The sequence below is a fragment of the Mycteria americana genome, chromosome 6 (assembly GCF_035582795.1).
Source record: "Mycteria americana isolate JAX WOST 10 ecotype Jacksonville Zoo and Gardens chromosome 6, USCA_MyAme_1.0, whole genome shotgun sequence".
In the NCBI taxonomy this organism is placed as follows: domain Eukaryota; kingdom Metazoa; phylum Chordata; class Aves; order Ciconiiformes; family Ciconiidae; genus Mycteria; species Mycteria americana.
The window spans coordinates 10,066,796-10,091,957 of NC_134370.1; the positions used below are offsets into that span (position 1 = coordinate 10,066,796).

Genomic DNA, 25,162 nt, shown 5'->3' on the forward strand with positions numbered 1-25,162 from the left:
AATTGTTACTTCATCACTATTAAGAGTCGTTTTCTAGGATTAATTATTTTTCAGTTTAAAAAGCTTGATGTGTGGGCATTGCATGCCTAGTTTCTGATGCAAGGAAGTTAATACATTGGTTGCTTTGGTCTCCTAAGGAGAAGTCGTCACATTAATATCTGTGCCTTGGTTTTTCCTGTCTTTATAGGCCTGAAATCTGATCAGCTTTGTTTATTATGGGTATCAATGTATTTAAGAGAATGAATGGCTCAGTGGATTTGGATTTGGGTAACAGGATCTAGAGTATTTAGCATCTTTACATCAGTAGTTCGAATTCAGCTCATGCTGTCTGTGCTAGTATCGCTTCTGAAGTCAGGCATCTGTGAATTAAGTTAATGGTTGCAGAAGTGGCTCTAGAAAGCTCTCTCTAGTAATGCCCGTATCAGCACTGTTGGGAAGAAGGCCAAGGAATGAAATGGCAGGTTGAAAACTATCATTCACTGTCTGAATTTATCCATAAAAATGGAGCGATTGAGAAAATACATGCAGTTTGACAAAATGAGGAGGCAGCAGGTTTACACAAATATCTAACTGCAGCGGGACATTCATTGCCTTGGACTGTTAGATGGAGATTTAAAAAGGTGTTGGGCAAATCATGGAGAATAGATAGATTGTGATGTAGCCTCTAGCCAGGAAATCTTTAAACCACTGATTACTTGAATGAGAAGGTGTGAAGAGGAAAGGCTGTTCTGCATTGTCTTGTTTCGTACAGCCTTTTACCCCAAGTAGTCGCTGCTGGCCTCTGTTGAGATCAGGATACTGGACTAGATAGACCTCTGAACTGAAGCAGTGTGGCAGATCTTACATTCTCATAGCTATTGTCACATCATGAAGGCAATGTTGTATCTTAACAGGTGAACTTGAAAAATGGCAGTGGTCTGTCAGCAAATAATGACTGCTCACAAAGCAGTGCAATGCATTGATCCCTCATTTCCGTTTTTTATTTTTGTTCAGGCAGGTGACAAGCATTATCATCCAAGCTGTGCACGATGCAGCAGGTGCAACCAAATGTTCACGGAAGGAGAAGAAATGTATCTGCAAGGTAAGGATGTCTCCATTACAAAACAAGGAAATCAGACTTTGTAATTTTTCTATCACAGACCTCAGGAGTTTATAAACCATCTCCTTGTAATACGGGCAAGGAGGACTATAGCCATCCTATCTTCATTACAGTGTTCTCATACTTCTTCACTTGAAACCCTTTCACCCTAGTAGGTGGTCGTAATGGTGGCTTTGCAGTGACTCTGCAGCCTAGCTGAGGCAGACTGTGTTTTCAAAAGCTGCGTAGCAAAAATGAAATTTATTAGGCTGCCTCTGAATTTGGCATCTCACGGATAGCTTAGCACACAGGCTGGTATATGAGATACCAACAAAGTTAGAGGGTTTCCCCTGAATTCTGCTGATCAGTTTCTCTGCTTTTCTGGACCATGCTCCAAACTGTACAAGGCAATGGAAAAACTTCCAAAGACTGCAGTGAGCTTGTTTTGAATCGCGTAGATCTCATTCCCATGCGCATTGACAGATTGTCTCCTCCAGTTCTTAATCATATTTGCTTGCCTTGCCTATTATCCTTTTATCTGGTCACATCTCTCTTTTTATTCCCATTTACTTTATTTTTATGTCTTTCTTCAGTCACTTCTTTCTTGTATGTTCATTTTCATCTCCTCTGTCTTATTAACAGTGTCACACTCCCAGGTATTGCCAAGCACTTTTTTTTTCCGTGATCTTTTAACTTAAAAAAGAATGTGCTCTTTTCTTTGATTGAAAAGTATCCTTGATCTGAATTCTGCCTACTCTCCCAGAAGGTAGCACGTTAACTATTAAGCTACAGTTATGTTTATTACTTGCTGTAGTATTAATTAATGTTGGTAGAAAAATCTATAATACACATTTATGCAAGCCAGAAATAAAAGTGAAAAAGGCAGATATATATTGGGATTTTGTATATTGTGCTTATGTTAGAAAACTTGCTTGATATACCTGAAAGGACCGTAAAAGAATAGGAAAAAAATTATGAAAGGGTGGTTGTAGCCATCTCTTGAAATCCTGAGGAGAGATTGCTTCTGGAGGAATTCCAAAATAAGATAATATTGTTAAGGAATTCCTTTGAAGCTAACTAGTGTTATTTTGTAGTTGGTCCTCCCTACCAGTGTCTCTCTCTCATCTCTCACTGACCTTATACCTTAGTTGTCTTATTCCAGCTGTGCACAGAACTGGATATCGAGTTCTGTAGCAGCTCTGCATTGCAAGAGCAAGGAGAGGCTGAAAGAGGGCTGGGTAGGAAGTGCTGCTTTCTGATGGCAAATCGGAAAGACTAATTTGAAAGCAGCAGTTACAGCATCTGACAACTGGTAATCTTCTTAGGTTCCTCACATCATAGTATGATAAAGTACAGGCAGAGTTCAAGCTGAGCATCCTTTGCTGTTATTAATAACAGCTGTTTGCAACTGATGCCTTTTGCACCATCCTAGCAGAGAGCTGGAGTTCATATTGATTGGGCAGGCTGTGGTGTAAATTCTGCAGATCCAAATAAGACAGAAAGCATTGCTTCTACTTAAACACGGCTAGATTTTGTCCTGGCTAAGTTCAGGTGATATGAAAGAGGAGAGGAGAGACACCTGGCTCCTTGATCTGCCATCATTCTCTTCTTGGCTGTATCTCCCTTTCTGTGATTGTGAATTAATGTTCTTCATGCTCGCTCTGTCTCAGAGGAGGAGCAGCCCAAGTTGCATTGCTTTATTGTTCACAAGCTGTTTTCTGACTAAATAATGTTATTGCTGAGTGTGCTCCAGATTGTCCTGCCAAAGCTTTCCTTGCTGAAATCAGCATGCTTGTAAGTGTAAGGGACCTAAAAGCCTTTCCTGTGCAAAGCTCTCAGCTGAAATGTATATCCTGACTCCATCCAAATCGTTTACCCTAGTGTGCAGAATAACAGCATTCCAAGCATTTCTCTGAAATAAAAATACAACACCGCAACAGTAAAGCTAGAACCAAAATCACATTATTGATAAAATATATGAATAGGCAGCTTCCATCTCACTTCTAATTGTCCTCTCCACAGGACATGAAAGCACCGTGTTGGTATTGCTTTGTATAATAGAGGAGCCCGGCAGGTTTGTGATAGTTACTTGTATTAGAAATGTGTGGGAAACTTGCAAAAGGAGAATATAGATAAACAGCTGTCTATCTGTGGGCTTTCTATGTTAAGGATGGTTTGAATAATGCTAGCAGAAGCACTTTGTCTTCACCCTGCTCCAACACAGGAAAATGAAAAGGAAGCAGCATCAGAAACTTTCTCTTTCCCATTGGCTTCCTAGTAATATATTACTATATGGACTGCCCCAGAAGGCTGTTGCTGAGCTAGGATGCTGCTCAGCATTTAGAGGGATGTTTCACTTGATTCTCACACAGGCTTTCAGCCATTTTCAATGTGTAAATAATAGCCTGAGTTCCCAATTTTTAGAGAGCTGTATGTTGAAACAATGGTACGTGCAAAGTAAAAAGCTGGATAAATGAACATGTTGGTTGGTGTTTGCCAAGTGAGCAAACAAACATATGTTAAGAATGGGAATAAACACAATTTGCTGAACTGTTTCTGGTAGGAAAAAGAGTGGCGATACAGCTTGAGAATTTGCACTGTTCCAAGCATTTCAAAATAGATTGACATGTTTGGATGAATAAAATCGACAAGTTGTAGGTCACTCAGAGTTCAAGATCATGAAAAATATTTACATTTAACTTAAGCCTGCTCTATCTGATTTGGGTTTTTAAATTTCACATATTTCAAACCTCTTATTTTGTGAAAAAAGCCCCTCACAACCCTTAGCTAAGTTTCACCATGAAAATGACATCCAGAATCCCTTGCATTTCTTGTTCACTTTCAGAAGCTCCAGCATTCTCCTGGGGTGTCCCTAAAATTGTGCTAGTTTGTGCTAAATACTGCCCGAAAATGCAGTGAGGGCTTTTTCTTTGATGAGGATGGTTTAATAGAAAAGAAACTGAGGTACAGAGGAACGGAGATCATTTTTCTCAGGGTCACCCAGGAAGCTCACAGTTGAATTTGAGAACTGAACTTAAACCTTCTGAGTCTTAGTTCATCAGCCTTATAACATGCACTTCCTTCCTCCTGAGTGCTTGGATCTGTCTGACCTCCTAAGCAAATGTACAGGGCATGCTTCTCTCCTGATCTCGCGGGCTCTGTGGGGTCCTGGCTCTGAGGCTGCTGTTTGTTTACAGAGAAGGCTGTTGGTACACTTCTCCCTGTTGTCTGATCGTTTCCCCCTGCCAAATGCACAGTTTCTTCTTCCTTGGCTTAGACTCAAAGCCAAACATCTCAGACCCCTGATCCAGAGTCACAGCGTTCTCTCCAGTCTCCTGATGATGATTATACTGTGTGCTGCTGGGAAGTGAAATCATTCGTGCTGGTCTTTACTTCTGTACCGAGCCATGTAAGGGCTCGTTAGAACAAAATTTCCAGGGGCCCTGACCCATACCTCTCCTGGGCTCTGAGGGTGGGGTTTCCTCTGACTGCACTTGAGCTAATAGTCACCAGCAGGAGACCTGGACTTCGCTCTCTTTGGTTTCTTTGTGGACAGAGTGAAGAGGTGACGTTCCCCCCCCGCAGACAGACAAGGCTCTGTATTGGCTTTGTGGGGACTGGAATGAAGTTTGAATTTGACTGCAGCTGCAGTCAGCGTTAACAATCAGCATTAGCTTCTGCTCCATTTCAACTTGGCTAATACCTGCCAGCAGCTTCCCAGCAGTGACCACAGTTTACACTGTTCCAAAGGAGAACTGAAACGGAATGGAAGTGCTCCTTGCCCCTGATACTGCTCAGCCCTTGGGGACAGCCAGATATTTCCATTTTTACAGCATAAGAGAGAATCCCATGTTTTGGGACACAAACAGCAGAGACCTTGCCTTTTTTAGCAGGATGTGTAGTGGAATATGTCATGTGGAAATGCCCACGCAACACATGCCAGTGACCTTGCAGAGCAAGGGGTAGAAATGATATGTGTGCCAATGGCAAGTATTGTACACTGTGATCTACAGAGAGGCTCTTTCACATGCTGCTTTGTACCACCTGCGTCATACTGGCGTCTCTAGCTTAGTGCAGTGGCTGAGATACAGCTCTGACTTTGCTGCATTGTGAATTTTCTAATTTTGCTTTTCCTGTTGCATTTTGCATAATTGCAGAGGAGAGGTGATCTGACTAATGCTTTACAGTAACTGAATATGACACCTATTGCTCAAAAAAGTCATAGGATTTTCCCAGTATTAATAGACTTATAATCAGAACTTCCTTTTTACATGTGGTGCAGTACATAAGGGGAGAACAGATCAGGTAACCATGGCCCAGTTCTTTTGCTCTTATTCTCCATCCTGCCCAAAGGAACCTTGGTCTTTCAGTTCCTCCAGCTGGTGCTTGCTGACTTCCCGCTTGAGGCTGTTTGAGTTTTAATTAAGAATGTGTGCAAAGTGCTTTGACAGCCTCAGGAAGAGGCTGCTGTAGATGGGCCAAGGATTTGAGTATTTTTTTTTTTGTTTCACTTGTATTTCCCATGAGCTAGAGTTGAATGTAAATTACTTGCATAGTTCATACAGATTCACTATCTGATGTAATGAAGGGCTTCTCTTTAATAACTGACTTGTCATGACCAGAAGTCATCTGCTTTACTCTGAATAAAGAAGGTTTTTTACCTCCCTCAGGTTCCACTGTCTGGCATCCCGACTGTAAGCAATCCACTAAGACTGAGGATAAGCTACGGGTAAGCTGAACTTGTGGCAATGACACACCAGATATTTTGCCCACACAATAACTGAATGCTGTTTTTAAAAGAGTGACTTTTCCTATGGTTTTTTCACATAGCTGTCACCACTCTGGCAGAATAAACAGTAGAGGCTCTTCAGAGGTATTGCTCTGATATTTAGGCTTACTATCTTCGCATACCTGTCTGAGTTCACTGCCTTAAAGATAGTATCATTTACTGACATACAGACACGGCAAAGTCACTGAAACACTTCATTTCATGTCTTAATTATTGTGAGAGAGACTCTTAAGGAGGAAATGTGAACAGGACAAATGCTACGATATATTTTAGTATTTTTGCACATCTGTATATTTGCTCTATAGTTATCCCCTGTTCTGCATGGTTATTTACAGCATTTAGACAATATAGACTCTTCTTCCTTTGCCATCCAAATAAACCCCAGCCTAAAGCGATCCTAATTTGAATGCCAAGAAGAGCTGCAGTTACCTTTGGAGTCACCTCAGCATATCCAGACAAACTTTCTGGATCAAATCCTTGATGGCAATAATGCTGCACTGGTAAATGCTGAAGCCTGGCTTTTTGCTTGCACCAGGCAATTCTAAGCCCATATTCACTAATTCATCTTCTGGACAATTTACTCTTTTTGATGTCTCAGTTGGTCCTTTGATAATTTTTTTTTATATGAATATTAGAGACTATATATGAATAAAATGTCTTTCAGGCAAGGAAACTAAGAGGTACTGGTATGGAGATACGTAGGATATCCTGTGGGTTGTGTTCTGTGTGTGGCTCACTCACAGGAAGCCATGTCCTTTAGAATTTGTTCAGGTGCTCTGATCTGTAAAACATCCCCCGCAGAGAATTTACTATCATGGTAGGTAATGTGCAAATAAGTTCTTGTTGAGCAGAGTTCATGTTAGTGTGGGCTGTACTGATAATACAGAAGTATACTTGACCCTAGATGGGCATGGGATCTAGCATGGCCAAACATCACTGTAGGTAACATTCAGCATTTGCACATCGTTCTGTCCTGACTTTCCATCAGAAAATGGAAAATTATGCCAGACTGGATTTTCTTCCTCATTTAACAATTTGAATGTAAGACAGTGTTTTGGCCCTGCTTAAGTGTTGGAACGCTTGTGCTGTATAGTCAATGGTTGGACCCAAGAGTCTTATCAAAGCACTCCTCTCACTTGGACCCAAGAGTCTTATCAAAGGACTCCTGACTACACTGTGACCCTTACGAACCTTCTCCAGCTGACCTTATAAATCAGTTGGTTTGTTTCCATTCCCCATGGAAATGGCCAAAGTCCTCTTCAAATATTTTCCTTTTTTCTATCACACATTCAAGCATGTCAGTCTTCTTCCCCCTCAGCTAATTTTAATTGAAGTGAGTGAAGTAAATGAATTCATCCACCTGCAAGACTGCCTGAGTAAGTTCTTGCAGGAAAATGAAGTGAAGCTAAAGAATGTATATGGCACAGCTATCCAAGGTCACCTTGTTCCTGGATGAGACCTTCTATGCAGCTGTTTAATATGTCTTTAAAAGGCATTGACAAATGCACTGTACTGAAGCTAGCTTGAGAGATGGAGAATTTTTAGCTTCAACTGTACATCACAGATAGTCTCTCTCTACTCTGGTGCAAAGTCAGACACCTTATTTTAAAATTAGTTTGAGTTCACTTCGATGACTTTGACACCTTTCATTCTGCTGACTCAAATGAAGGCAGTAGCAAACAGGTAGGTACACAAACAAATGAAACTGGGGGAACTATGTGCTATTTGAACACGTCACCACTAAATTATGAACTGTACTTTGATTGACTTTCAGTTTCTTATGACATATGTTTATATCTGATGTGAGAATCAGAATCTGAATTGTGAGTTGACAAATATGTGATATAGCTACTTTCACGGTCCAGGCCTAGATTTTCTGGTGGTTCTGAAAAAAGCCAGCAACATGGCCTATTTGCTCTGCTGGGTTTCCGTTCCCTATAGAGCAAAACAAAACAAAAAGCCCTTTTATCACTGAAGTAACTTCAGAAGTTTTCAGCAAGTTCTGTTTTCTCTCAGTAACCGAATTGTGATATAAACTAATCAACATTCTCACTGGTCAAGATCTGAGAGGGAGTTCATAAAAACAATGGTTTCTTTAGATCTTCCCCCCACTGCATATTTGTGGAGGATTACAAAGCCAAAACAAGCAGAAAATAAAGCAACCATATGTATGTTACAAAAATATACATTGCTTAGTTGGGTTTTTTTAAACTGTCTGGCTGTTTGTGATTCTGCAGGGATCAGTAAGTAACATAGATATTATAACACACAGATTATGATCTAGCAAGTAGATATTAGTAACTTGATTGAAAAAAAGAGCTTAACCACTGAGCTGGGGAAACTGCTTTCCTTTTCACTCTTTTTTCCCTTTTGTGTTTCATGACAGCATTCCTCATCTGAGTTCTTTTATCCAAAGAGTCTGGTTCTGCGCAGGCCACGCTCTGCAGAGGTTTGCTGTTGTGTTTTCATAGTGTTGATAATGGTCTTCTTTACTGAGAAGATACTTCATTACTGTCATTTGCTACGCTTGCTACTACTTCTGCCACACAGCTTTCCTGCTATCACTTGCCACCCTGGGCACTGACGCTGTATTTTGCATCATGTGGTGCAGTGTTGTTTGTTAATTCTCACATTTTTTATTTTGTTTAATGAAATGCTTAAAATTAATTTTTTTTAGATTCAGATGAGCTTTTTGGGACTGTAGTATTGTTCCTCCAGTGTTATAGAAAGTTTTTCTTCTAAAACAAAAAATTGGAGTGCAAATATGAAGCGAATGAAAATGGTGAAAAGCATCTGACTTTAAAGCAATGGTTAAAAAGAAATAGTTTTTCATGAACTAAAAGCTCATGCTTTTTTTTTCAAAGCTCATGCTTTTAAAAAGCTCAAAAGCTCATGCTTTCATGAGCTTTCATGAGCTTTCATGGTTTCAAAAGCTCATGCTTTTTAAAAAATGCCATCAGTTAAATCAGTTCCTTTTTTATATGTATTGACCAATTACACATGAATACTTTAGTTGAGAAAATATTTACAAAATTCCAGGTTTGGACATGTTCTATGTGCTGCCCGAGAGCAATTGCCTCTCTCTAATCTGGGACACATCCACGTCCGAGTTGGGAGATCCTCCCTGTCCTCTTGGTTCTGGACTTTCTACTTTCAGACTTCCCTGAGTTTGCTTTGCACCTACTTCCATTTCTCGTCCTTCAGGGCAGCGCTTATTTATTAGGTGTGTCTGCTGTGGGGGGACATGTGGCTGTACTGCATGCAGGCACACCTGAGGTAGCTTTTACCTGATAACAAAGAATGTACTGGTATGGACTTAGTACAGGATAGCAGTGGGCAGACAGGCTGATAGAGTCCATGCCACTGGATTTCCATTGTGTCTGATCATGCTGTCTTCACATCTCTAATTGCAAAGTAGATGTAGTCATATCGTCAGCCAGGGCAGGATATTTGTGTTAGATGCAGTCTGCAGGATAGTGTTATATGGTTGAATCCAATGCTGTGATTCAGTGGGAGTTAGTGCAAGGCCTGTGCCCTTTGTCCTGCACAGTACTTTAGTCAGTTAACTTAGGATGTTGCAATGCATTAACCACTGTTGAACACTGCTCTCTCTGTTAGCTACAGAAATATGTATCAAGAAAATACAGCTATAAAGACGTGTTATCAGTGCTCCTAAGGAGAGCAATGTGTCTGGAGTCCTAGGCTTTATGGAATCTAATGTTGGAGTCTGAGAACAGCAAACTGCGGGACCATTTCACTCATCTTTTAGGCCAGTGTAGTGTCTTTTTGCATTCAGCTTAGCATGCACGAGTCTGAGTTTCCAGTGTTGAAATCCAGGAGCCTTAGGATTAAAAAAAAAATCCTATCCAATGTATTAGAAAAATATGCAAGGCAAAATAGGAGCAGCCCACGTCAAAATAAAGGTACATTCTCTTTCTTGCTTTGTAGGCTGTGTAGGATACAAATAGCTTAGGGTCAGATGAATATCCTCTTCTGTAAATTTGGTCAGTATTAAATTCTATTTAGATTTACGTGCTGATTATACAAAGTGTAATTCAAGACAGATTTTGGCTTCAAGTATTCTGCAGAGTAGACACAAAGATACTATCATTGCTGTTGCTATAAAGATGGGCCAAAGGCTTGAATCTACATGAAAATTGTAGGTTGAAATCCTGTGACTTCTCTGAGAAGTTTGGGGTTGAATTCAGTATGTTGTGGTCTTCCCACTTAATTTCCTTCTGCTTTCCACTTACTCTTGGTGAAGGCTATGTTTGTGTGAGTAGTCTTGTAAAAGAGTTTGGTAGCAATGTGCCTTCAGTGATTACGTGCTGAAAATTTGTTCTCCTCTCTGGCCTTTGTGTCTAGAAAGGAAAGAAAAAGTAGTTGTAACCTGTTAATATGTGTGTCTGCGTGAGTTTGAACTAAACCTGTTCACTAGTTTTGTCTTGATGTGTACATCATGTAGATTTTTTAGGCAGAGAAATAATGAATGCATGCATTTGAAGGAAACACTCTTGTAAGGAGAAGGGTGCAGCTAAACTAGCAGACAGGCACAATGAATGCTGTAACACTGAGGTGCTTTATTGGTCTTGTACACAGCCACTGAAAATTGCTGAAATCCATAGGAAGCCTGCGTTTAATGAACCCTGGTTCCAGGTCCTAAATAACTGTAAAACCTTGCAGTTGATGAATCAGGTAGTCAGAGTAGCAAGTGTTGTACTGAGAAAGCCAAATTCCTTGCTATTGCAAAGTTGTGTCTGCCTAGTAGAATAAATTACATCCTAATCTTCTATTAGCTTATTTATAAACATGCTTCACTTAAAGTAGCTTCTGAGGTTTAGAGAATTTGCTTAAGCTATAATGTTAAATGTTATTAAGTGAAAACATATTCATTCTTCTGCAGCTATTATCACCGCCTTGCATAATGAACTCTATCAAAAAACTAAGGCAGGTACTGTAAACAATGCTGACAATGCCTTTGTTAAACAGTAGTGCATCCATTTGACCAGATGTTCTTGGGATCAGTTTTGATCTGGTTGCCTGCACTTGTAAGTTTTTATAGAGCATGATTCTGAACATCTGTACTTGAGAAAGCCAGAGCCACCACATTGTAGCAGCATCTGGATGATGTGAATGGCTCTAGCGTGGATTTTTTTTTTTTTTAAGAAGTTATTTATTTAGATGATGTGCCATGCATGATGACATGACAAACTGAGGTAAATGCAGATGAACATCTTAAGCTTTGCAATCTAATATTAAGATAACAAGTTAATCAGTTTGGGGCATATGCATGGGTGATATGATAATTGAGCATTGAAATTCACAGTGAACCTAATAGGACGAGCATGACAGTTGGTGTTACCTCTGCCGATCTGCAAATGAAGTTGCTAAAGAACTTTTGCATTGAAGACAAATGCATGGAATGAAGAACAAAAACATAAAAATAAGAAGTCTGTGATAAAGTGGGAAATACTGAGAAGTCTTGGAGATACTTTAGATACTTTGTGATCTGGTTCTTTCCTTTGGCTCCTTTAATGTCATGGATGAATTTCTATTGACTGAATTTCTATTGATTTTTTTCATATACTTCATAGACTTCCTGTATCTGGTACAGACATCCCATATTGATGTATTTACTACTGTTCCATCCATTTGGGTGGAAGAGGAAATAAAAAAGAGATGGCTCTTCTACTGTCAAAAAATGTGGAGAAAGGCCATGCACCACAAGAAAAGAAAATAAGATTAGTTTTAGTTCTTCATAGAAATTTGCTTTAAATTTCTCTGCACAAAGGTGGCATTATGAAAAGCTCTATTTGAAACCTTCAAGAACAAGAACAATCATATAAAGAGTGTTCCAGATCTGTTTGTAGAAGAAGTAAGGTAGCTTAACTTGTTTTGTTGCTGGGAGTGTAGAACAAGTGTCATAGGACTATTGTGCTGGAAGGAAATACCTCTAAATTAATGCATTCATATTAAAGGATGTTTCTTCTAATTTCTTTTCCTGTCTTCTTCCAGTAATGTGTGCAAGAGATGCTCACATGATATATCCACTGAAGGTTAAAGGTTAAATCAGGGACAGCCGCTATCCCTGTTTTACCTGTACTCTGATCAGCTCCCTCTCAGGTGGAATTTATACCCCACTGCAGTTACATCAATAGAGAACTGACCTCCAGTGTGTCTTTTGCCACCTGTTTAAGATATAAAGTCACAACAGTGGTACACAGTGTCAGGGATTCTCGACTGCTAATGAAGATGTAATGTACAATCTAATAAAAGCCATACCCTGTCACAGATTTTCAGTCAGGAGTTACTATAGGTCTCTTAGGAGTGGAGCCAACCATAGCAACTAAAAGTATGCCAGAGGAACAGCTTATATCAAGGAATCTTTAGTGTATGTTTGTTAAGGCAAGCAGCACAGATGTTTTTAAGTGCAATGCAACTGTCTTTAGGGGAAAGTGCAAAGCTTTGAAGGATTCCAGACCACATGGGAGCAGCAGAGTAGAAAATAGCCATCTGCGATGGAAACAGCCTGTGTAATTCAAAACAAGAAATAGGGCAAAGTGAGGCAGGAAGGGTGAGCAGATGTAGAAGTCCTCTTTTTCATGCACTGTCTTCAGGGGTATGTCATAAACTTAAGCAAGATACAGGACTGGGGGCAAATAGAGGAGCCACAGAGTTCCAGGTCTGCTTGGATTAAGCTCCTCAGGAGAGGAACGGTGTGTGCTCAGGCAGTGGCTAGCAGGATGGCATCCTGACCAGGGAATGTGGAGCTTTGTGTCATGGTTTAACCCCAGCCAGCAACTAAGCACCATGCAGCCACTCGCTCATTCCCCCCATGGTGGGATAGGGGAGAGAATCAGAAGACTAAATGTGAGAAAACTCATGAGTTGAGATAAAGACAGTTTAATAGGTAAAGCAAAAGCCGCACACGCAAGCAAAGCAAAATAAGGAATTCATTCACCACTTCCCATGGGCAGGCAGGTGTTCAGCCATCTCCAGGAAAGCAGGGCTCCATCACGTGTAACGGTGACTTCAGAAGACAAACACCATCACTCTGAATATCCCCCCCTTCCTTCTTCTTCCCCAGCTTTCTATGCTGAGCGTGACGCCATATGGTATGGAATAGCCCTTTGGTCAGCTGGGGTCAGCTGTCCCAGCCGTGTCCCCTCCCAACTTCTTGTGCCCCCCAGCCTGCTCGCTGGTGGGGTGGGGTGAGGAGCAGAAAAGGCCTTGACTGTGTGTCAGCACTGCTCAGCAGAAACGAAAACATCTCTGTATTACCAACACTGTTTCCAGCACAAATTCAAAACATAGCCCCATACTAGCTACTATGAAGAAAATTAACTCTATCCCAGTCAAAATGCACACTTTGCAATAGATGGAAGGTAAAATTGATGTATGCAGGAAGAATTACAGAAAATAGAAAACTGATTTTAAAGGGTGTCATATCTGGCCCATGGCCGTGTTAATGGGATGGTAATGAGGAACTTGGAGCAGAAGCACAGTGAGGACATGAAGAACAGGTGCAACAATTTGCCAGTCCATCTGACAACTGCTCCTCTATTCCAGGGTTAAGAGCACCTAAGAAAGTTGATTGCAGGATGTGGCTGAAACTATCTTCTTAAGGTGTCTGATTTTATTAAATAAAATTAAATAAATACAATTCACTTGTATTTATCACTGAAGTGATAAATACAAGTGAATTTTCCTTTGCTGAAAAGGTTTTTAGCAGTGACGCTAAGAGATGAGACTAAGGAGATGGACTGAGTGCTGAGAATTTTTTGTTTTCTGAAGATAACAGATCCAGAGCGAAGAGCAACCCAGAGGGCCTGCCAGGTGGGAAGAAGCCGTAACTGCCTCTAATGCTTTTTTTCCTACAACAGGGAGAATTGAGCAGACAAAACTCTTAAAGTATGTCTGAGAAAAGCCAAAGGTAACAGAGATACCCCTAACAGTGCCTCAACTACTTAATACTGTTCCCTATGTTGTAATGAAAACAATTGTTTTCCATACATGTTACGTGTGTCTCCACTCACAGTGGTGTGAAATGGCAGAATGGAAGGGGGAAATAAAGTGTTTCTCAACATCAGCCAGATTTTCCAGTTTAATTCTTGTAACATTTCCATGAAACCGGTGGTTGTTGGTGGTTTTTTTGCTTTGATTGCGTCATGGGAGGAGCTTAAGGGCAGCTGAGAAATTTCTGTTGCCTTTTGGGATGTAGGAATTTGCAGCTACAGAGAGAAAAGGAAAGAAACACATGAAGGTCCAGCTGAGAAAGTGTTCTCAGACATGCTCTGGAGGGGATTTGTGACTGTGTCAGTCCACAGCCACATCTGCTCTCCGTTTGATCTGAATCTTCACGTTTTTTGGTGGAACACGTTGAAAGCCTTTTATTCTTTTGACCTTCCCTGAATGTGGTGATTTCATTTCCACAAATGAAATCAGAGAAAGCCTGCTGTATGATCCATGACTAGTCTTCAGCATTTTTTATACCAGTGGTTCCAATAGCTTTCCTGGCTATGAAATAAAAGGGAGAAAGACTCTGAGGTCTGTTGGAGGATCCTTTCAGGAAATGTATGCTGAGAGATAAGGAAGGTCCAGTAGCCTTGCTGTGTTCACTCCAGATATTTCCTAAGAAAAATCAGCGAGCCAGGCTGTCAAGCCTTGTTTCTCTTCAGTGTGTGCCTGAAGGTCCCTTAGTTCAACATCACAAGCTGACGAGGTAAGGACTATTTACCAAGATTTAATTTTCAGTGACTTTGAAGTATCCCACTGCACTAGTGTCATCAGAGTCATCTGCTGATGCATTGCTTTGTGATGGGATTTGGGTCTTTGCAGTCAGTTAGGGAGCAAAAATTGTTCATGGTTTCTCAGTTGTGAGTGGGATGTTGTTGACTACCTTTGTGTGTCTGCTGCATGCCACATTTAGGAGTAATTGCCACAATAGCCTGGGTGAATTTTGATCAAAGAGATGTTTTTCAAATTCATCAAGTTTTCAGGATCCCCCCATCTCAGTGTTAAGTTGTGTCCTCTCACAAAACTTCTCCCAGGGAATCAGTGTCTGTTTAGTCCCGATAAAGTGTTGGAAAATCTCCTAAATGCGTAACAGCACTCACTCTGTAGGGGTGTGACTGTTCTCATGAATTTCAGTTTGCAGGACATTATCATTAAACATCAAGACTTTTGCAGTATGGGGAATCATGAAATTTCAATCAACAGTTTAGCTTTCACGTTGCATCGGGATTGTGCTGCAGATGTAGGGAACAGCTCCAAGCCAAGGATTTCTGGTCCTTCTACTTAGAAGGACTGAATTCAATTCTGTATTCATAATGGAAATCCAGTGATGGAACATCTGGAAAGTGATAATGTGTGTGGTGTGCTCCGCTCAAGAGTTTTGTCTGCTGAATTGCTGATAACCTCTAGCTGTTTGTGAACTAACGTTTTGATAAAATGACCAGCAGGACTATCCTGGATTGTACTTTGTATGGCTCCTTGCAGTGTCTCTGGCAGGTGTTGTTTGATTTTGTTCATTATTGTTGTCAGTCTTTTACACTGTATGATTTAGAAAACCTCTTTCCCCTCTCACAGCACTCCTTCCCTTACCATAAAAACAAAAGCCCACTTGCCTCACAAGATTGTGAAATTTGCCAGAATGCTTGCATTTGTGTTTACATTTTTTCTTAAATTCAGTTAATTTCAAGATGTATGCAGATTTCTTCACTTCAAACCAAAATTACCAATGTTAATGGCTTCAGGTTGCTCTGAAAAGCTACTTTTTGTTTTTCAGCCTACAAGAACATCATCAGAAAGTATTTATTCCAGACCAGGTTCCAGTATACCTGGCTCTCCAGGCCACACTATCTATGTAAGTATTCCTTCTGATGAATAAGCTGCTGATCCCTTGGTTGCATATGAAATACACCATGGTGAAATAAATCACTTCTATACTGATGCTAATGCCTTTATTCTAGTGGTTAAATTGTTAAAATTCTTGCCATGTAGTTTTTATAACTACAAGAGCAGGGTAGGCCTTTTCCAGGTCACGTTTCCCCTTGGAAAGATACAGTAAATCTCTTGAAGTCACTTGGTGATGTGAAGAGGGAGAGAAGGCAGACAGATCATTTGACTTTGTTAGGGGTTATGTGAGGAGATGTGTGCACCTCGATACACAGTTCTTGAGAGATCTGCTGTCTGCAGTTGTGGGACATGGGAGGAGCGTCAGCTACACTAAAAGAAGCCTGGCTGATACAACACCTTCCGTTTCAGAAGTCAGATATTTTGGTTGTGGAAGGAAAGGTGTTTTTTATTTAAGAATAAAAAATTATATTAAGCATCCTTCTTTTACTAAACTAACAGTGCTGAAAATGCAAAGGTATTGATATACATTTTTATTTGTGGTTACCTGAGATGTAGAGTTTAATATGATTCCTTCAGTAATCAGACCTCCTCTTTCATTATTTTAGAGGATCTCTTTCACTTCTTGGCCTCATTATTGGTACCTTTTGAGCCCATAAGATCTTAGAAATTGAAAGTGGAAATACATTAGCAGAAGATTGGCCCAAAATTTTCAAAGGAATGATGTTTTTCTCTTATTTTCATACCACTTTTTCAGGCATTTCAGTGTTGTAAGTGTCAGTACCTTTTTTTTTTTCTTGGCAGAGAAGTCCACAGGGTCAAAGAAAGTAATCTTTTGTGGCTGTACTAATCCGGTCCCAAGGAGAAAGAATATCAACTCAAATGTACTTTGGTGAATAACAGAACAGCTCAGCTTTCTCAAACTTGCTGTATTTCTATGCATATAACCTACACTTCCAAAAATTTGCATCCATTTAAGAGTCCTGTTCCTTGAAAGTCCATTTACCTTTGTCCTCATATAAAACATGCTCTCAGATAGCCTGCACAAAATCCAAGGCACAAGTGGAAGATGACAGCTAAAGAAGAAAATCAGAGGAAGACAAGTTAGTGAGGGAGAGTCCATTATGAGGGGAGCAAAGATGAAGGTATGCTGGGAAGAAGAGGCAGACTACAGGGCATACTTTTCTGTTACCTGTGCATAATGCTGAATCACTGATTTTATAGATAACTTTAATATTAGATAGGTGAAAATGTAGTGTAAGACACAAAAATTTATCAGTTACATGTATAATAGTGCAGAAAAATTACCAAAATTACAAATCTCAAGTCCTGAGTTTGAGTTAAATACTAGTTGTTCCGTGCATTCAACAACAACAACAAAAATTAGCTGATACATTAAAAATGTTCACACTGCAGATATCAAAGCACAGAACACGTCTTGGAGAACTGCCATTTTGCTGGTAATAGCAACTTCATAAGGTGTAGCTTATGAAATTTAACTACTGCTCAACAGCACCGTCTGTAGGGCAACGTGGTGGCCTAGACTGGGGTCTGCAAAAATATATATGGTAATTTATATTGGATTAAGAATATCCAGACATATTTGCAGGTCATTAACAGACTGCGGTAAAAATATTAGAGAAATAGCATACATTAATGTACCTATGTATTTTAAGGATTAAATTGGCTTAAGGTATTTTGTTATATCTGGTGAGTCACAACTAAACAGATTTGAGGCTATTTTCAGAAAGTGAATTTCAAACCTTGCTTCTCTGTCAAAAAATTTTTTGTATTGTTTCTAATTTATGGCATTGCTTAAGAACCACCAAGACCAGTGGTTGTTAGGAGAGCTTGGGAAGGCAAATGCACTCCAATCTGAAAATACTAGGTGCCAGTACTGAGGAAGAACGGAACTGAATTCGAGTAGAAACAGATCAGCCTCGTTTCCTTGTGCAGCCTACTATGGATAAATAAAATGCCTAGTAGAAGAGTTGAAAACCAATTTGAATATTCTCTTTCAGTTTTAATCATCAAGTGTATTTCTGTAAGGTAGGTAAGAATGTATGATGAAATTTTTTTAACAAATCTTTGAAGTAAGGAAAGATATTAGCTGTATAAACTATATGTAAAGCCTCTTTCTAGCTCCTTCTGCAGCTGTCTTTGGAACTGATTTCCTGCTTCCATGTTTTAACTAGTCAAGAGCTCCTTGCAGTTTTAGTGGAAAAAATAGCCGGTGTTAGTACTATGTAGTATGCAGTTAGTAAGTAACATATGCCTTAGTCAGAAGCTTGGGTATAGGCTGAGTAATGAGTGCAATATAATAATTCCAATGGGGAGTTTGGATACCCAGTCCTGACGCATAGTCCTGCTTGCCTTTTTATTTCCTTGTAATAAGTTGTATTTCCTCTTGTGTGCAGTTATAAGTTGGCTTTCTGTCTGTGGTCTTCTGCATGGAATCCTCTCATAATCTCTGTAATCTGCAAACTAAGTTGATGTTCTCACACATTTTTACATATGGGAAAACAAGAGCAGAAAGGTGAAAATACTTGCCTGAGGCCACAAAATGAGTCATTTGCAGAGCTGAAGTTTCCAGCTCACTGCTGGGGATAAGAAACTTTTGTATTAGATCTATATATGCCATGTTCTTTCTTCCTAAACTGAGAAAACACTGTGTGCTTTTGCAGAGGAGGCCTATTGGAGAAGAACAAGAAGCAATCACTTTGCACGTGAAGTGCCAAGAAGGGGTTTCCGTAGTAACAGTGTGACAACAAATACACAAAAATCATAAATTGTGTAAAACAGAAATTACCGGTGCATTTGTGTAAGTTAATTTATCTTCTGTCTTTGACCTTCAGGCAAAAGTAGACAATGAGATCCTTGATTACAAGGATTTAGCAGCCATTCCCAAAGTCAAGGCCATTTATGACATTGAACGTCCAGACCTAATTACTTATGAGCCATTCTACACTTCCGCCTACGAGGACAGACAGGAGAGACAGAGTCTTGGAGAGGTAATGAACCGACTAGCAACCCATTCTGCTATAAGCTTTATTCAAAGCCTGCTTCGCTTCTATCTTCTTTTGAAACAGTTTCTAATTGACACTCCTTGGTATTGTTGCTGCTGCTGTTCAGAGTGCTTTTTGTCTGTTTGATCCGGGTTTAATGGGAGCAGTCATGATGATGCCTCATGTGCGAAATGGCACAATTAAACACACAATTAAACACCTACATTAACACCAGCCACTGGCAGAGGAATGGCAGGGGGCAGGTTTGCAGCCTGTCTGCATGTGCATTCTCATAACTCAAATGGATATCCTAGTCTTTGGGTACAGCAACGTCCAGAACGTGAGGCAAAAGCCAACCTGGTGTGCTGTACAGCACCGATATTCACAACAGAATATGAGGAATACTGTGATGTTCTGTGGCAGTAAAAGGATTAAGAGCAGCGGGATGCTTTCTCTCATACATACTGAAGGGAAATGTATTTCCAGAGCACTTTGCCAGACATACTGGATAAAATCTGAACGAGGTCAGGATGAAGTGCTCTTCCACCTGGGGGTAGCAGGTTAGTTGCGTTATGGAAGTAGCTGCCTCACATTTTAAATTGCTGACATTTAGTAAGGATTCTTGTATCCTGCAATGATAGGAAAAACGATCAAGTTTATTCTCTTAAGTTTGTATTTAAAGATATCTTTCAGGTTGTAGGGTCCCTCAGTTTTCTCAGGTGAACTTCCATAGCTGCAATTACTATTAACGTGGTTCCAGTGCAGATCGTGAAGCAGGTTTTGTCATGTAATACCATCTGACTGTAAATCAGACTTGCAGAATGCAAATTTAAATGGACATGGAAATGGATTTACTTCCTTGCAATCTCGGTGACTTTGCTGACTGTAACTTAATTGAGTATGACGATGAGCTGAGGAAGAAAGAAGTACAGTAAATCATTCAGGCACCAGTGGTCTGAAGATGCCCAGATCAGTGACTGATAATCTCTCTTAGCAACAGATCAGAGCTGCCTCAGTTTTTCTACTTTGTTCTTTAATGTTTTACAGGGTTAGTCTTTTAAATTATAACATGAGTTGGAAATTCAGGAGACTGTTCAGCTCAGGAATAAATAAGAGATTAACAGGTCAGAATATTACAGCATTTCCCCCCTCAAATTTATGTTGGTAGCGAATCCAGCTGACATCTGGTTCAAAACCAGTGTGAGATGCATTGGTGACCTCTGGCCAGTTCCAACAGGCCTGACCCGTTCCACAAACCCTCTACAAACACAAGTCTCTTGTTAGACACAGAGGAGGAACTAATCTCACCCAAAGAAGGTGAACTATTTGTTAATCCTTAAGGGGAAGCTTCTCACTGACAAAGCAGTATGTTGGAAGCTGATAAAGCAGCATGGTGGAAGCTGCCTGCAATTATGCTTGTTCCAGGGATAAGCAAAAGCCTTTGGGGTTTTCTTACCCCATATTTTCACCAGCATTAAATCCATTAATTTCTGGTGACTACAGAAATTTGTTCAGGAAATAGAAGGGCTCTCACCTTCTTTTCAGAGGATCTGGATTTTCCATCCAATGCTGCTGCTGACTTCTGTCACCTTGGGCAAGTTACCTCACCTCTTTGTACCTGTTTCTCTTCCCTTCCCTTGCCCTTATGAGAACACAAGCCCATCAGGGTGGAGTGATCTCTTACTTTGTGTTTGTGTTGTGGTTATCGAGTGAAACCTCAGTCTTGGTACATCATACATCAGTCACCATCGTTTTTAAAAAGCAAAGGAGGTGACATGTTTAGTTGTGGCAGGGATTTGCAGACTTTGAGTGATTTAACCTGCATTCTCTTTGCCAAGTGTGTGTATGTGGTGGTATTAAATAAAAGGAGACCCTGAGTTTAAGCTTGTACATTAGAAATGCCCTTCACCATGATTTTATATAAAAAAAAAGAAAAAAATCGCCAAACTCGGCTAAGAAGGATCTCTGGGTGTACAAGGGAGATGTGCAAGAGCCGCCAAAGTTAATCAAGTAGTGGAGACAAACCTTAATTACAGGGAATGGGCTACAAGAAAATTATATACTTTAGGCATAGAAAGTGAGAAAACACAGCATGAGACTTTCTTCTTTATTGCAATGGAAGGGAAATGCTTTGAAAAATTCCTCACTCATAATCTCTCTTGTTCAGTTAAATCCCAGTCTTGTTTTTCTGGAAGTCTGTCATGAAAAATGTTTTCACGTAGCACCATCTAGTGGGACCAGGCACATCAGTTACAGATCCGCCAGTGGTTAGTGGGGAAGAGAATGGGAGCTCATGAAGAGGTGGTTTAGCTTCTAATATAAAAGAGATTAAGAGATACGAAATGAGATCTGTAAATAAATTTTCTGCTGTTGAGGCTGACCCTTAATGTAGTGATAACGTTTCCAGAAACTGTCAGTTACTCAGGTTCTTCATGTGAAATAACTTCTGCCCTGCTAGCAGCAACCTGATTAGCACTGAAATCATCTTTTCTCAGCTCTGACTTTTGCTGCCTAAGTATTGAGAGAAGCAGCATTTCACCTGCACATCCTTTGTTTCTAGTATTCTGTCTGTTGAAAGCACTGAATGTCTGTAACAGCTTTCAGTAAACAAGCTGTCATAAAATGAGAAAAGTATTTTTTCTAATGTGATAGATGCTTCAAAATGGAGCAGGCACCGTACCTGGTAGTTCAATGAAAAGACAGTTAAAATGAGGTCAGTGCAAAATGCTGGAACTTGTGTTATAAAATGACACCTGAAAAATTTTGCAGGAATTTCCCAGAGCACAAAATGACCTGTACGACTTCAGGTATTAGAGCAGCCCCTTAGATCTCAAAGTGATAGAGCATTGAGCCTGTTGCAGTGAGTAGAAGTTTTACTCTAAATTTGGTCAGAACAGGCTCTCTACCCAGACCTTTTTTTTTTTTTTTTTTAATCTGAAGTCATCACTCTGTATTCCCACTGGTTTACTATTCTGGAACTGAGCTGTTTCTTCTCAGTCGTTCTCAGTCGACTGCACAGTGTACTTCGAACTGACTAGTGTAGACTTCTGTGATAGACCAGATTTTAAAAGACCTCATAAACCCCAAAGAAGCAAGCATTCCTTGACAGAATCAGAGTTTGAGATATGACAGTTCACCTGTGCATGATAAAACAGTAAGCTGGCTGCAGAGTTTCCCAAAAAGCAATGAGATGATGTCAGGTAGCAATGGAGTAAAAATACACGACAGGTTGGTCGTGGATTCAGCACGTTACTTTCTGGGATGCCTTCCCAGTCTTAGGTTCCTGTGACTGCCTTTTACGGTAGCCATTACCTTAGCATCTAGGCAACCACAGCAGATTATGGAAATGTGCTTATTTTCAGTAACACATAAATTACTAGTAGAAAAATGTGGGAACGCACATCACAACATGTGCTTTTTTCATTCATATTGAAAGTTTTAGATTAGCTCTCAGTTGTTTTTGTGGAGAATGATGCTACAAAGCACCATGTATGATATGTTTCATGTAGAGCAAAGTTTTTATGGCGGCTGCTGTTAGATCTATAATGAAATGGTGGTTTGCTGTATAGAATTTACGCAGTTATAAGGATTAGGAAAGCAAGAATGTAAAAGACATACAAGGCTTTGATGGAAAATAACAAAAGCAGTCTTTAAAAAGCTTTATGGAAACTTGCTGAAAAGGAGATGTTCTGTACCCAAATAAAAAATGTCACTCCTTTTTTGGATACTTTGCATTCACAGTGTCACCAGCTCCGTGAGAGTTAATGGTCTCCCAATGCAAAATGTATAGCTGGATATTTATTACCAGAAACTCTGCATACATTTTACACTACTGCTGTTGTATATTATTGTAACAGTTAGACCAGAATCAGCGGTTTTGCTTCTCAGACATTATCTTAATAGCTGTATCGTTCTATAATAATCGTGGTCTTATTTAAAATCATCTTGCCCAGTTTATTATGGCAATTAAATAATATTGAAGTTCAGTGCATAAAGAAAATAATTAAATCCTGATCTTCCAGCTTCAAATTGTCTTGTCATTAAAGGGCACATAACTGGTAATTATACGTAGCCTTTATTCTTGTTGGTACCATCAACATATGCATAATCTTACGCTTCATTTCTGAAGGTATTTCTTACCTCAGTTTCCCTATGTCTGTAATAGAAACTTTTCATAATATTGTGCATATTTCTGCCCACTGGCCTTGGCGCAGTTCTTTCATTATGCACGCTTGTAATCCCTGTCTATTCTCCTTATGTAACCATGGAAGAACACAGAGATTTAAAGGAGATCATATCAAAGAACTGTTGATGACAGCTACGTACTCCTTTGCATGGGTATGAAATCTAAGGCCTTGAGGACAAGCACATTTTTGCCAGAGTATGTGTGTTGGAGGAAAAAACATGCTTCATCCTGGAAGTTATTCTGTATTTCTGATGCATGCAAAGCTCTGAGTTAAGATTATTTACTTTTGATTTCCACTTTAAAGATTTCTTCATAACAGGCATGGTTATTAAATTAATAACCCTTTCTGATTTTGATCTTTACAGCTATGTTTTAATTACCACAATGATTAGATGGCTGAGAGATGATGTTGCATGATATTTGACTGACTTAATCACGCTTGTAAAGATTTTCCCAGAAACTTTAATTGCTTCAATGATTTATGGACCAGTTCCTGAGCAATGTGGAAGAACCAAGTTCCAGTGCTGCAATGGCCTCAGTAATTTCTACATTGCCATTTTATGTTGCCATATATCCATGTATCTGCAGCAATGTTTAGATTGCCATTTTCTGGCCCAGCACATGCAATGATGTTTCGGTAACCTTATTTTTATGTCTTTGCAGTCTCCAAGGACATTATCACCTACCCCTTCTGCAGAAGTAAGTTTGGTGGAACCTTTGGGGGCAGTATCTTACTGTGATTAGAATTACTCGCTTCAGCAAATGCAGGTGTTGATTTTGCTATCAGTCTGCTCCATCTCTGTTTGCCACATGGAGATGTTTTCTGAATATTGAAACGTAACAAAAATTAACTCTAAAAAGAAAACATTAAGTTCTTATTGACAGATTGTACAAAAAAATGAAGCTACCACTCCTACCCATTTGTTGTCTATAAAGCAGAGTCATTTCTCCAGCAGAGGTCGGTTCTTGTACGTTTATCCTTCTTGTGGCACAGGCGGACTCAGATCTCAGGAGCTGGATGATTTACATGAGCTAAAACGCTGCTCTAAGCATCTAAATAAGAAGCCATATTTGCTACTAAAACATTTGCAATTCTCTCTTGAAGAAAACATAACTATGGTTTCGTTTGGTTTTGCTTTTCCAATAGGAGTTAATTTGAACATCACAATAACATGAAACATTTGGGAAGCCATTTGTCAGGATACAATAGAGGCCACTGCAGAAGCATTATCATTTTTGGGGCTGGGGAGTGTTCCTTTTTTGCAACATAAAAGTTGTAGTGATTGCTACGTGTTAAAAAAGTGACTATAAGATTTCTTGTAAATCTTCATGTATTAACATCAGTCCTGTCCCTTTTGTCCTGGTTTGGTTTGCTTTGTGGGGTTTTGAGGGGGGGGGTTCGTTCTTTGTTTTGAGGGGTTTTTGTTTGTTTTTTTAATTGGCTTTTTTTTTCCCAGGAAACCAAGTAAATTGAATTGTATACGAGAAGGTGTCATGTTTTAAGATACAAAGGGAATCTAATTTTGATACTAAATACTGAAATAAATGATGTAGCTATTTGAGACAAATGGTGAATTAAGCCACAGAGAGCTCTGTGCTGCAGCTATTGAACTCTTGCTGGTCTCCAAGTTAGCTAGCTGAAGGCTAGCTCATGTATCTTGTGCAGTACGCTGCATACTCTGAATGTAGACATACTCTGAATGCACAGACATACTCTGAATGCAGCTTCCCATATGGAGTCACAGGAATGTGGGCAAGTCTAGGATTATATAGAATTTAATAGAAATTACAGCTGGAGTTGGAACCTTCCAAGACTGAACTCTGACCCAGACTATAAAAATGGATTGAAGTCTTTGGAACAGATCATTAGAGAACAGTAATAATGAAGTAGGTTGAAAGCTTAAGGGATATTGTTATTTCAGTAGTTTCTGCTGACGTCTTCAGATCCATGAAAGTAAAGTGCTGCTAAAAATGTGTAATGTGCATTTACGTTTATTAGTGAATGCTTCTATTCTGCAGGGTTATCAAGATGTTCGGGATCGCATGATTCACAGGTCTACTAGTCAGGGCTCCATTAATTCTCCAGTGTACAGTCGTCATAGCTACACGCCCACCATGTCACGTTCCCCTCAGCATTTCCACAGACCTGGTAAGGGCAACTGCATTAGAAGTATATGTAAAACTATTCTTTCTTTATTATGTCTGTTAGTGGTGCAGCAAAGCACTTGTTTCTCTTAGCAGGGAAAATT

General features: G+C 39.8%; 1 protein-coding gene across 7 annotated transcripts in view; it reads left to right on the forward strand.

Moving 5' to 3' along the window:
• The window catches only part of ABLIM1 (actin binding LIM protein 1), a 212,664-nt gene that overhangs the window by 155,102 nt on the left and 32,400 nt on the right, over positions 1-25,162 (forward strand). For 5 of the 7 annotated variants that reach the window (XM_075504483.1, XM_075504482.1, XM_075504484.1 and 2 more), the window contains exons 7-13: positions 994-1,081; positions 5,749-5,807; positions 8,254-8,316; positions 15,655-15,732; positions 18,578-18,733; positions 23,577-23,612; positions 24,933-25,062. In XM_075504483.1, the coding sequence (XP_075360598.1) occupies positions 994-1,081; positions 5,749-5,807; positions 8,254-8,316; positions 15,655-15,732; positions 18,578-18,733; positions 23,577-23,612; positions 24,933-25,062 (610 nt within the window). Of the gene's footprint in view, positions 1-993; positions 1,082-5,748; positions 5,808-8,253; positions 8,317-10,770; positions 10,819-15,654; positions 15,733-18,577; positions 18,734-23,576; positions 23,613-24,932; positions 25,063-25,162 lie in introns of all 7 variants that reach the window. The other 2 variants (XM_075504489.1, XM_075504485.1) reach the window with 2 other exon arrangements.